The 13,745-nt window shown below is 38.5% G+C and overlaps 1 protein-coding gene across 10 annotated transcripts in view; it reads left to right on the top strand.

Moving 5' to 3' along the window:
- Nucleotides 1-13,745, top strand: part of Fancc (FA complementation group C) — a 274,173-nt gene that overhangs the window by 88,192 nt on the left and 172,236 nt on the right. For 9 of the 10 annotated variants that reach the window (XM_017794868.2, XM_008855126.3, XM_029557189.1 and 6 more), the window contains 3 exons: nt 2,635-2,836; nt 4,665-4,749; nt 7,624-7,718. In XM_017794868.2, coding sequence (XP_017650357.1) covers nt 2,672-2,836; nt 4,665-4,749; nt 7,624-7,718 — 345 coding nt within the window. In that variant the 5' untranslated portion in view covers nt 2,635-2,671. Of the gene's footprint in view, nt 1-2,634; nt 2,837-4,664; nt 4,750-7,623; nt 7,719-13,745 lie in introns of those variants that run through there. The other variant, XM_029557192.1, reaches the window with a different exon arrangement.

Below are 13,745 nucleotides of genomic sequence, written 5' to 3' on the forward strand. Positions count from 1 at the left end.
CCACACACACAAAGTGATTGCAGGGGCCTTATGATAAGAAAAGGAATTTGAAATCAATGGGCTCGAGGGCTAGGCATGGTGGCACACACCTTTAATCCCGGCACTTGGGAGGCAGAGGCAGGAGGATCTCTGTGAGTTTAAGGCCAGCCTGGTCTACATAGTGAGTTCCAGCACAGCTGGGGCTACAGAGAGACCCTGTCTCAAAAAGACCAAAAAAAAAAAAAAAAAAAAAAAAAAAAAAGAGTTAAAAAGAGAAGATAAAACAATGGCTTTTGTCTCTTGTTTCTGTCAAGAAGTTCTTTGATTTACTTTTTTCAATTGTTTAAACTGATCTGCCCCTACTGCCATGTGAAATATGTACAAAATCCTTTAGTTTGTTTCTGTTGTCCTGTTTAAGGGCACATACTTTAGAACTGATCCTAGATTCAAATTCCATACTTTGGGCTCTGCTATTTCCTAGCAGTTTCTTTTGTTTTCACATAATCTTATTTTGGGTAATTATATAATCTCTGTGTGCGTCTGTCAAATGAGGTTAATTATCCTACCCCATAAAGTTGCCATGACTCAGTTTGTATGCATAAAGCATTTCATACAATGCCAAGAGCATAGCTTGTGTGCATATGCAAGCTATTATTATATTTGTAAAATGGGACATTAATTACATTTCACACATGTAATTAAAAATACATTAAAAATTTCATTTTTTGGAGTTCTTATGTTTTAAAAATTAAATTACTTTATTTATAGAAGCATTTTTGTTATGACATTTACCTTAAAACCATACTTTGAAAAATACCAGAGAATATCCTTTGTTTATTCAATATTTATGGAGTGTTTGCTAGCCATGTGCTAAGTTTTAGGAAGACAGAATTTATATACCAGCAGAGGAAGCAGTAACCAAGTGAACAAATAAATGCTCTGAGTGCTTACCATAGTGAAGAGCTGTGAAAGAATTGGGAAAGTTCTTGAAAGAGGGAAGAGTTAGTTCTTTTCCAGGTCATGTGTAGGCCTGGCCTGACTGCTGTGCTGGGAGCAGAAGCAAGGGAGGCCTGAGGGCCACAAGCCTTGCAAGTGCTGCCCGAGACTCCAATAATCAGTTCCCCCCGCACCCGCCCCATTGAATTGTATTTCTTTCTGAGGAAGCCTAAAACCCCCCAAAAGAGTTTTAAGTGAGTATGTGCTGGGTGTGACTTATATTTGCAAAAGTGTTGTGTTTAATTTGTGGGTAGGATTGACAGGTTTTGTTGATGGCTTGGATGAGGATAGTGAAAGGAGGAGTCAGGTCCAGTAAGACAGATTTTTGGCTTCTAAATACCATTTTACCAGTATGCATGTATTTCCTCTGTCACTAAACTTTTATTTTCATTTTGACCCAGTCTGTCTCAAAACTAAATTGTTAAAAGACCATTTTAAACCTTACATCTTCCTTGACTAAATTTGTTTGCACTTAAGCAAGCTCCTTAAATGTCTTCAGCTTTCTTGCTTAGTAGAAGGAAATCTTTTATAGTGAACTTGGTACTCAAGTAGAAGCATTTTCTGTTAGTTATTGCTGCTGAGGGCTTAAACTCAGCCAGCTTCCCATTCATAGTGCAGCCTCTTGAAATGAGATCCCCGAGTGCTGCCTTGCCTCAGGAGAGCCCAGAATCCAAAAGGCTGCACCTGTCAAGAAGAATCTTCCTCCCCTGACACTATGGGTGATGGATAGGCATCAGGCACTAGTTTGGGAGGGGCCCTGGTGTCTTCTGGCCTAGCTTCCCGAGGCATATGCTCCCTGCAGACCCCATTGTGCTTTCTTACATTGACTTCAAGGGTAGAAAATCAGGCTTAGGAGATTTATTTTCTGTTTTTTAAGGCTAATAGGCCTCCTAGCAAATGAATTTAACATGTTTTATGAAATGTGGCTTCTTGTGGATGGATCTTACATGGAAAGTAATCTTTAAATTTTGTGTGTGGGGGTGTGTGTGTATGTGTGAATATACAAGTGTGTGCACCACAGTGTGCACATGTGGAGGCCAAAGGTTGACATAGAGTGCCTTCTTTTATCTCTGTCTACTGTAATTTTTGGTCTCACTGAATGTAGAGCTTACCCATTGGTTAGGCTGGCTGCCCAGTGAGCCGCTCCAGGGATCTGCCTGTCTCCACTCCCTAAGCCTGGAGTTATAGATATAGTTATAGGCTTGTCCTTATGCTTGCAAGGGAAGCACCATACCCACTTAGCCATCTGTCCTGGCCCCCTGAAGTCATCTTTAATTAAGTATATTGCTGAAATTGATGCACAAGGAATGAATTAATTTTTTTTAAGAAATGAGAAATTAGGAAGAAAATTCATTACACTAATACACTGAGTTTTTAAAAATACCTAATTGAGAAGCCAGAAATGCAATAACTTCTAGTGTAATGATATTCATGATAAAAAGTTCAAATGGTTAAAATAAGAGTTACAGATGGATGACACATTTAAAAATGATTCAAAGATGACTCCAGCATCCAAAGCAGACTATTTTAGTCCTTTGTAATCTGCCTTTATCCACAGTGGGTTATGAAGGCACTGATAAAGATCTTGTCCAAACTGCTTAATTTGTTCCCTCTCTTAAGGTTTGATGTGTGCTCACCAATTCTTGTGCTGCTTGGCAGGCTGCTGTGAAGGGACATCACTTTCCCTTTGTTGGAGATGGCTCAGGATTCTGGAGACTTTGCTTCTGACTATCAATTTTGGCTGCAGAAGCTTTCTGTATGGGAACAGGCCTCTGCTAGAGAAGTCCAGCAGGACACCTGCCTTTACCTGTCCCAGTTCCAGGAGTTCTTGAGGCAGATGTATGAAGTCTTGAAAGAGATGGTAAGTAGTGGATGAAAATAATGTAAATATTTTGTGACATTAGGGACTCCACCAGATTTCACTAAGCCAGAATTCTTCCTAGAGTTGGAGACATGTCTTATTGACTTTACTGAAGTTAGAAAGACAAATTATCCATAGGTACTGCAGACAAGAGCTGGTTTTCTAACCTCTGATTATGGCACCATTGTCTTCCCTACTGGTAGTGGCACATGAGACTTGCTAGCTATTTGTCATTCATTCATTCATTCATTATTTTTGCAGTACATGGAGTGAACCTAGGACCTCCTACATGTTAGGTAACTGTATCCTGAAGGCAAGCACATTATTTTTAGATAAACAGGACTTTGATATTTGCTGTATAGGTAATAAATTGGACCCCCCCCAAGATCCTGTGTCCTTCAAATCTCAAGGGATTGTTAAAATGTTTACTTTTTCCTTAACTGTTTAGAAGTATATTCTCCTAAGAGAAGATTAAGGTCTTTTCTGTTGATACCTCATTATTAAGATATTAAGATCGATTCTCTCTCTCTCTCTCTCTCTCTCTCTCTCTCTCTGTGTGTGTGTGTGTGTGTGTGTGTGTGTGTTTAAGGCAGGGTCTTAGTGCATCCCTAGCTGGCCTGCAACTTGCTGTGTAGATCAGACTGGTCTCAAACTCACAGAGATCTGCCTCTGCCTTTGCTCCTAGATACTGGGATTAAAGGCATCTTGCCACCATGCTCACCTAATAGCTCTTCTAATAAATATTTTTAGATTTTTTCTGGGAGCACATATTTCATATTATGAACATAGTAGTGTTTCATATATTTTTAAATTTCAAAATGAAAAGCCTAATTACTATTTAACATAGGTGCTTTCATGTAATGCTTCCTTTCTGTTCATTAATCCAAGAAACAAGTAGGAAATTTGAAGAATTCGGTAGCTGTTTACATATCTTTAGAAATTAGAAGGAAAGGCTTGTTGAACAAGCAATGCTAATTTTTGAAGCTGGTTTAAAAGTAAGATTTATGTAACTTGACCTTAACATGGTCCCAGAAAGTCTAGACCCTGCCCTCGTGCCAAGACCAGTGAAAGCAGTTTATTGCGGCGGCAGTGGGGGGTTGAGGGGGTTCCTTCTTGTTCCAGCGTACCTGCACACTCGCACAGTTTGCGCTCATTCTTTGAACTTTCATGAAAGGTAGAGAAGTGGGGAAAGAGCCAGTTGTGCACCAGAATGCTCATTTTTAAATTTTAAGCTGTTTTCTATTTGATTGATCTTTTTTGTTATTTCAGATGTTAGGTTGTTGTAGATTAAGTATGATGTCATTTAGTATGTAACAACCAAAATAGTAATAGAGATATATATCTTTATGGTTTGGCTGCTTTTCTTTTTTACATATTCCAGAGTTCTTGTTCTTTTAAACCTTTGAAATAGCCTTACTAGAGCTGAGTGAGGAACCTTTCTTATAATGCTAAAATAAAATAATAACATGTAGATATGGGGTTATATAGTTATTAATCAACAATGTTGTCCCCGCCCCCCCGCCCCCCTCTTCTGGTGTCTTCGTTTAAATGAAATAGCCTTTCCTGCTATTCTTGAATATTAAGTTTGAGCAAAATAACAAAGTTGAAATTACCTCATTATATAATACTAAATTTTGGGTTAAGGGTGAAATAGGATGGTTGGTTGCTTGTTAAACTTTGAATTTCTTAAAGATCTCTAATCTTTTCTTGCTCCCTTTCTAAACTCATTGAAAACAAGGAGCATTCAAGCTCCCTCAGTGTATTGTGTTAGTTTAGTTGAGTTACATAATACCCTTCTATTATAAAAAAAAACTTTTTTTTTTTACAGGATTCTAATACAGTCATGGAAAGGTTCCCTACAATTGGTCAACTATTGGCAAAAATTTGCTGCAATCCCCTTATCTTAGCATATGGTAAGAATCTAAGATGTGTCCTCCCAAAACACAATGTGTAATTACTATTTTAGTCTTTGTATTGTCTAACCAAGTACATAGGCTTACATACAAACCTCCTGTTTTTCATGGAACAACTTATCACTTAAACTTGGAACAACTTAAACTTGCTGCTCTGTTGCAGAGAAGGCAATTACTGTCCATATTTCTGTATATTTTTATAAACCCATATACATGTGCACATGTGGATCTGTAGGGGAAATAGAGTTTCTTATAGGATGGAAATAACTGATGACTTAAATATCAGAATTTGTCTGTGATCACTTCCAACACCTCATTTTAAATTCACTGTAAAGCTTTATATTAATGATACTAAGTTAATTTATTTCACAGTTTCATCTTAACTCACATAGTTAAGATGTTAACATGAATCTGTTCTCAGAGGTGCTGTAACTCATTGTTCAGAATCTGAGTCCTACCATAGCTTTGCAGTTATTTAGGAGTCACATTCTGGTTTTATCAGAGGTTGAGAGAATTTGGAGACTCTTTAGGGGAGAGACCCCCTCCCTGACTTCCTGCCTACCTGTCTAGTCTCATTTTCAGTGTTATTTTCCATTAGCAAGCAGTAAGCAGCATTCCTCCCTGGTCTACGCTTCGGCTCCTGCCTCTAGGTTGCTGCTCTGAGTTCCTTCCCTGACTTCCCTCAGTGATAAACTGTAACCTGGGAGATGTAAGATAAAATGAACCCTTTTCTCCCCAATTTTGTTTTGGTCCATGCAACTGAAAGTAACTAGGACAAAAGTCCAATGCAAATGTTTTCCCTTTCCCACTTAGTTCATGGCTCTTGCAATGATTTATGACAAAAAAAAAAAAAAACCCTAAAGAACAACAGACCGTCAACCCAATAACAACAAAACAAACAAAAACTCCAAAGCAACAAACAGGCAAAACAAATAGTTTCCATCAAGGAAAGAAGTGATTCAGTCATCTGTAGTATAAATTGAGATCAGGATCAGAAATAAGGATAATAGGAAAAAAGAATGATTTTGAAATTAAGAAACATTAGAAAGAGAAGAGAAAAAAATTAGTAATAATGCAAAGGGAGAGAGAGGAACCTGTCTTATTCAATGACATCCTCTCCATGCAAATATTGCCTTCACCTCCTGCTTCTTGGGTCTTGGTTCTAACTCTGCCCTCAGATTAAGGCTAACAATCAGAATCTCTCCTCACTGACTTTATTCTTTTAAACTATAGGATTAAAGTGCAAAGAATATAGTTTTAATTTGGAATTTCAGTTCAGGATATCCAAAAAGTGAAATGTTAAGTGGCAAATGTATGTGGTATATTTCTTTTCCCCTTCACTCATTTTTAGAATTCAAATCTGTGTCAAGATCTGCTGATATGACTGTCCCCCAAATGGACCCTAGATAGCTTCCTGTCTGACTGAAGTGCTCTGCAACCTTTAGAGTGCTCCAGTCCTAATCTTTTGGCCTCTGGGGCAGGATCTGTTGGATGCCATCCCTCTTAGAGAGTACTGGTAATACTGTAACCAGCAATGGTTTATTTATGTTTGTGAACCACCTAAGTCAAGTGGGCTGTGAGCTCATTAGCAGTATGTTTCAGAGCATCTCAGTGCATTTATGACTCTGAGCACACCTACAGTTGGGGTGAGCTTCCCTAGATCGTCTTCTTTTTTTCTTGTTTTGTTTTGTTTTGTTTTTGAGAGAAAAATTTAAAACATTTGTTACACTTGTTGAACTAAGTGTGAAGAATAACTCAACACATGGAAAAATCATCTGTCTTTTGATTATTTGGGGCTTAAGCTCCATAAACTACCATTTTCTTCCTTCCCTCTCTTTTTGGAAATTGCTTTCAAACACATTGCACCCTTTTAAACCTTGGACATGGGTTGTGCTGGCTTATCATTGGATGTGCCTCCTACTGTTGGTACTTGAAGAATTTCTTCTAATATTTACACATGGGAAGTACCACAGTTATGCTTTTACTCTGTTTTTCAGTCTGAAGAACCCAGGGATCTTTAGAAGTTATGAGTCTTGAAATGAATGTATGCCAGGCAAGGTTATGCTTCCTGTTGCTCTAGTCGAGCTCATAAAGGATAGGGAAAACTGAATACCTCCTAGAATAACCTTTGACATATTTATTCAGAGTTACTAATTGCTGAGGCAGCATAAACTTAAGATTGTTGCTGGGGGAAAAATAGGCTTAAAAATTACTGTTAGCATCCTTTTATAGGTAAAAATATAGAGGTGACAGCATAGTTTGTTTTGTCCTTGTGTCTTTGTTAATGAAGACTTTGAAGCACTGTGTTAGATTACAGAAGGTGGGAAGGTACAGAAGAAGGGATGTCTGTGGAGGATGATGCAGGGGCTGGGTATATCTGCCTCTCCTCCTCTACCTCATTCAGAGTCTGCATTGCCTTGTTCTGCCTTGTGTTGGATAGCTTCAATTCTTAGATTTCCTTTTCTTTTTCTTTCTTTCTTTTTTTCTCTAATTGTGATATAATGTCTCTACCTGGAATGGAGTTTGGCCATCATAAACAGAGAAGGATAGTAGTTATTTTGCCTTGAAAAGATTGAAATTACTAATGGTTTGAAATATGAAAATAGAAACATCTCGGGAAGTTCCAAGTTCTTTCAGTTCTTTCCATCATTCTTGTTTGGCTTTAAAAACTGCTGCTGTTTCAAAAAGGGAACTGACCACACAAGAACCAGACATAAGTGATCCCAAACCCACAAGAAGAAAAAGAAACTCCATAGAGTTTCACACATGCTTGCTCTGTAAGCTTAGTGCTTTGAAATTTTCCTAAATATGTGTTTAAATTTTTACTGTATTCTATTTGATAACATCTACTGATTTCAGTTTCATTTTCTGCAGATGAAAGCCAAAAAATTCTAATATGGTGTTTATGCTGTTTGATTAACAAAGTACCACAGAACAGTGGAGAATCAGAACCTAACTTCTGGATCTGGGTAAGAGGGTAAATCTTGCTATGTGCTGCTTTGAATTAAATTAGTTATGTAAAGCTACTGCTCCCCTGCTCTCCCCGTTTATTGGTTCAGTTATGTTTTAGAACTTCACCCTTTACCGTTTTAACATTTTCTTGCTAAGTGTAAAGTTATTCAAAAGATTTCAATTTGCTTGTTTATAACTTCCAAAAAATATTGCTCCTTATGATGAGCCCCTCATCCACCCTCCAACCCCTGTGCTGGCAACACCTAATGCTGATTGGTTTTGAGAACTACTTTGTGATAATTAGAAGAATGATTTACCCTGTTTCCTTCCAGCTATTGCTGTCCTTCAAAACACTGTTCTTCCCTACCAACCCAGTTTGGATCCTTATATAATTCCTCTCCAAGTACCTCTCTGCTTTTCAGAATCTCTTCTGTAGCAGGCCCAAGATCAGAAGTGCCCAAGGATCCAACCTTTTATTTTGTGTCCCTAAGTTGGTGCCTAGGCCTATGTGGCTCACAGAATAACTGGTGCCTCTTGGCCACTGCTGCTCATGCTTTCAAAGTCATTAACCATGGCAGTCATCCAGATGGCTTCCCATACATCTCCCTGTCTGTGTCGGCTTCCTCTGGAAGGTTAGGCCCAAGTTGGAGAACCGGATAGGGCTGGCTGTTTCTGGCTACCACCTGTATTTTGGCTGTTCATTTTCTGTTGCCCCACCCCACCCCACCCCGTCCTGCTGCCACAGTTCATGGACTTGCTGATGCCATCAGACTCAGACTTAGTGTGCATGTGGTTCTCATTAGCTGCTTCAAAATGTGAAATCACCCAGGCAGATTAGTGCATGTGGTTTGGTCTGTCAATGACTGGTGATATCATTACATTCACTCTTTTATGAGTCCTTTATTTTTGATGAAATTGGTAACAGAGATGGCAAATGCAGTATTTGTATTTTTTCTGTTAAATTGAAAGAAGAATAGAGAATATCCAAGGAGGTAAAATGATCGGCAAGGGAAGGAGTAAATGGAGAATGTAGTTGGAAAGAAAATTCATGTAAGGGACTCAAGAAAGGCACTGATAGAATTAGAGACAACAATGAAACTGTAGAAACAGAATAGCATTTAGTCTTTAATAAGATATATAGTCTTTAATAAGATAATATGTAGTCTTTAATTTTTTAATTTTTACATTTTGTAGCATATTTGGTATTTTAAGAATAATTACTTAGCATACAAGCCAGTATTGGCTAGTTCATTAAGCCCTAGTATAGCCTAGGGCTTAATCTAATAAAGTATTTCTAGGACAGTTAAATTTAACTTTGTTCATTTAGCTCATGCGTTTGTTAGCCTATTTTAAAGCTTCTAGTCTCACATTTTATTTTGTGGGGTTTTTTTTCCCCTTGTTTAATAACTTTCTACTTATTGAGAAGCACTTAAATTAAAGGTAGTACAGAAAGGTAAAGTTAAAATACTTAATTCTCACTGTGGGGACCTGACAGTTTGGTAACCAGACCACTGCAGAGCATTGCTTTGGCTGTTGGTAGAGCCCTGTGTAGGCAAGATGGTGGCAGAGAGGAGGATAATTCCTGATGAAGGTGTCATAATAGATATGTTCTGAGGGTGACTACATGTGCAAGGGATAGCTAGGGTGTCAATGTAAAGAGAATATGGGCAGCATGGTGCTAAGGAAGTAAACACTCAAGAAACTGCAGGTGCTTTCAGATGCTTGGAACTTGGCTTTCTTAGAGTTTGTGATAAGCCTGAAGCTGGCAAGACAGGCAAACATCAGCCCTTATATGTGATTATGAGACTTTCTTTGTCAAATATACTGAGGAAACCACTGGAGTATTTAAATAGAGAAATCATATGGCAGGTATCAATTTTGAAGCGTAATAGTGAGAGGAAGTTTATTTGGAGAAGGGAAAGGGTAGCACTTTGGAAACTACTACAGTGACGTAGGGGAGACAGCAAGAGTCCTGGGTGATGGGCCATATTAACTAGATATTTATCAAATAAGGTAAATATCCAGAAGATGTAATAGCAGATAAAGTGAAAATGTGTTTAGAGATTGATGGAGATGTACAGAGAGTAGTTGAACATACTGTTCACAGGAAAGCAAGCTGATTGACAAAGCAGGGTTGAGAGTGAGCAGTGACTGGGAATACAGTGGTAGAAACTTTGGGTGAGGTAATACTATACAAGGAGCAGGAAAGGGCATTTAATAAAAGCCTCAGGTCATTAAAGACAGTGGAAATGATCGAGGCTACAGACTCAAAGACATCTAAGAAGAAAGAAGAAGTGTACTGCTTCAAGAAGGATGAGGGGTCATTCATAGCCAGTGCTATAGAGCCGCACTGTACAATTTAAAAAAAGTATTTATACTATGACTATAATGTCAAAATTCCAGGAGTTACTTTTTTTAGAGATTTTATTATTTTTATTTTATTTTATGTGTATGCGTGTATTGCCTGCATGTAGGTAGTGCACCCGTGTTGTGCAATGCTCACGGAGGTCAGAAGAGGCTGTCAGATTCCCTGGGACTGGAGTTATGGACAGTTATTAGCTGCCATGTGGGTGCCGGGATTTGAACCCGGGTCTTCTGCAAGAACAACCAGTGTTCTTAACCGCTGAGCCATCTATCCAACCCCCCCAGGAGCTACTTTAAGAAATATGTGCAAAATAGATAAGATTAACTTTTAGTTACTTTTTCAAGAAACTTAGTACTAAAGGAGTGAAGAGATGGTAGATTGGATCATAGAGTTTGGTGGGTAGAAACTGAGAAAGCTCTAGATATGCTTTACTCTGAGACTGTCTTAGTAGGTAGAGGTTCAGGGCATAAGAGATTGGGGGCAGCCCTTTCCCTCCTGTCTTCGACTCCCCACTTGAAGCCATTCTACCTTGCCCAGCTTTTTAGATAGAGTCTGGTGTTCAAACTCAGGTCCTCATACTTGCACAGGAAGTGTTTACCAACTGAGTTATCTCCCCTGCCCCAGAGGTAATAGCTTTTCTGTAAAAGTTTTAAGTATAGTATAATGCATATTAAAGATATCATTCAGTGTCCTTATGAAAATTATGTTAGCTATACCTTAATAGCATTTATTAATTTTGTCAGCAGATATTTGTTTAATGCCTACAGTGCACTATAATATTGAAATTAAAATATAATCTTGAGTCACTCTGTGTTTCTGGAGCATTACAAATGTGATTGACATTTCCAAAATCAGCTGAGCATGTTGCTACATGCCCTTAATCTTAGCACTTGGGAGGCAGAGGCAACTGAATCTTTGTGAGTTCAGAACTAGTCAGTCTACATAGTGAGTTCCAGGCCAGCCAGTCCTAGATAGTGAGACCTTGCCTCAAAAACAAAAGGAAAAACAAAAACAAAAAAACTGTTCCCAAATCAGTGAAGGAAGGTAGCAGATTAGAAGCCTGTGTTTTCTCCAGAATGAACAAGAACAGCTGTATAGCTGCATGCCAAGATAGTGTGAGAACATGCTGGCATGCAACATAGAGTATCAGTGACCAAGTGACACCCAGAAACAATAGATTTTAGAATTGTAAGGAAAATGGAGTTCCTTACACTAAGCAGGGAGTTAGGTGGTGGTGGTGTGAGGGGCACTCCTCCATGGGGCTACAGCTGGAAATAGAGAAATCTCCTTCTATATATAAATACAAAATATGGCACCTTTAAACTGAAAACCTGGGCTTCATATTGTAGCTGATGCTGGAAAAGATGTTCTCTGTAACTCTCAGTATTTTCATAAAGTTCCTTAATTGGGAGACACTGAAAAATTGTATTTATTATTATTGGGAAGGAGACATGCCATGGTACGTATATGGAGGTCAGAGGACAAACTGAGAATGAGTTCTCTCCTACCATGTGACTTGAACTCAGGTAATCAGACTTGTGTAACAAGCACTTTACCTGCTGAGCTATCTCATTGGCTCTGGGAGACATTTAAGAAGATCTTAACCTCTGATCTTCAATCAGAAGCCTTTGCATTATTTATATCTTTAAGACTTAATGGCTTTGTTTCCTGGCTCATTGAACAGTCACCGTGAGAAGCAGTGTGGACTTGGGAAGTGAACGTGACTTTAACACTAGTCCATGAAGAGATCTCCGTTTAAAATTGGTGCATTATTCTTGTAGGTAGATGGAGGATTAAAGGCTGCCTCTGAGTGAGCCAGTGGAGAGTCAGAGTGAGCAAAAACCAGAGTAGATTCCAAAGAGAGAAATAGAGGGAAAGCTTCAGAAATCAACAAAGGAAGTGAAAGGATACTAGAGAAAAGCAGAAACAAAAATGCATTGTAGAAAAACAAGCTGAACACAGCCTGTGTGATAGGGAGTGAAGGTGGGGGAATGCACAAACTCAGAACCCTGCTTCCAGAAGCAATTTCTTTCTCCTTGCTGAGTGATACTGGGGATGAAGCCTTCAAATATTCACTGTTCATGGTTATATCTGTCATGTCTCATCCAGAAGACAGCTTTTCATATCACTTCTCCCCCTCCTTCAGCTCTTAAAAATGTATCTACCCTTTCCATAATGCTCCCTAGGCTTTAGAGGAGCTGATATAGATGTACTGCTTAGGGATGAGCCATCAACAGTTACTTATTCTCAGCACTTTGACCAGTTATGAACCTCTACATTAACTGACACCCCCTGCAAAAGGAAGTTTCTATGGTCAAGGCAAAGAGCAATACTAGTCTAAGGGTGGAAACATAAATGGTTTGGGCTGGAGAGATAGCTCAGTGGTTAAAAACACTGGCTGTTCTTGCAGAAGACCACAGTTCAAATCCCAGCACCCACATGGCAGCTAACAACTGTCCATAATTCCAGTTCAAGGGGATCCAACAATCTCTTCTGTCCTCTGCAGGCATTGCACGACATGGGTGTGCTAACCTACATGCAGGCAATACATGCATACACATAAAATAAAAAATAATAAATAAAATATAAAAACAAAAATAGTTTTTGGACAGTTTGTCTATGTGTATTCAGCAAAGCTATGACTACCTGCACAAGCACTCCACACACAAAAAATAAGACATGAGGTACTGGAGAGATAGCTCAGTGGTTAAGAGCACTGGATGCTCTTAGAGAGGACCTGGGTTTGGTTCTCTTAGTAGTGGCTAACAACCATCTGAAACTCTAGTTCCAGGGGATCTGACAGCCTCTTCTGATCTATGATGGCATTGCACACAGAGGTTTATTTACATACATGCAAGCAAAACATTCATACACATAAAATAAAAATAGATAAAAATTGTAAAAAGGCATGACACTAGGAGGGAGACTAGTTGGGAAAAAGAAGGGGAGGTCAGTTGGGGGGGCAAGCATGCTAGCAATATGTTACATACATGCATGAAATTGTAAAAGATTAAGTAAAATATGTTTATAAAAGAATAGACTGCTCAATAAGGATTCCTTCCCCCAAATCCAAGAGAAAGTCAAGTCACAACACAGAAATACAACATGAAAACGTGAGGCAAAATATATTCTGTAGACGATCATCATAGCTCCACAGCTACTGGTCTCAAAGATGCTGAAATAGATAAAATATCACATGAAGATTTCAAAGTTTTCTGGTAAAAATGATGTGACCTGAAAGAGGATACCAGCAAACAGATGAATTGAATGTAGGATCTGGAAAAGGGAGTCAGCAACACACAGAATAAAGTCATCAATATGGATGAAAAAGTCAATAAAATATAGAAGGAAAACTCAGCAAGGAAATTGGGATATTAAAAAAAATGTTGGAAATGAAAAACTCAGTGAATCAAATAAAAAACACAGTGGAATCACAGTATCAGTAGTAGACTTGATGAAGAAGAAGAAAAAATATCAAGGGTAGAGAGCAAGATGATAAAATATTACATTCAAACATTGATAAGGAGGAAGATAACTGTGATTACAAAGTCCAAGAACTCTGAGATACAATCAGGAGACTAACCCTAGGAATCCATGGGATAAAGGAAGGAGCTTTGATGAACACCAAGGCCATAGAGAATCTATCCAATGGAATCATAGAAGAAATTTACCCAAGACT

Source organism: Nannospalax galili, unplaced genomic scaffold (genome assembly GCF_000622305.1).
Source record: "Nannospalax galili isolate Female #2095 unplaced genomic scaffold, S.galili_v1.0 scaffold467, whole genome shotgun sequence".
Classification (NCBI taxonomy): Eukaryota; Metazoa; Chordata; class Mammalia; order Rodentia; family Spalacidae; genus Nannospalax; species Nannospalax galili.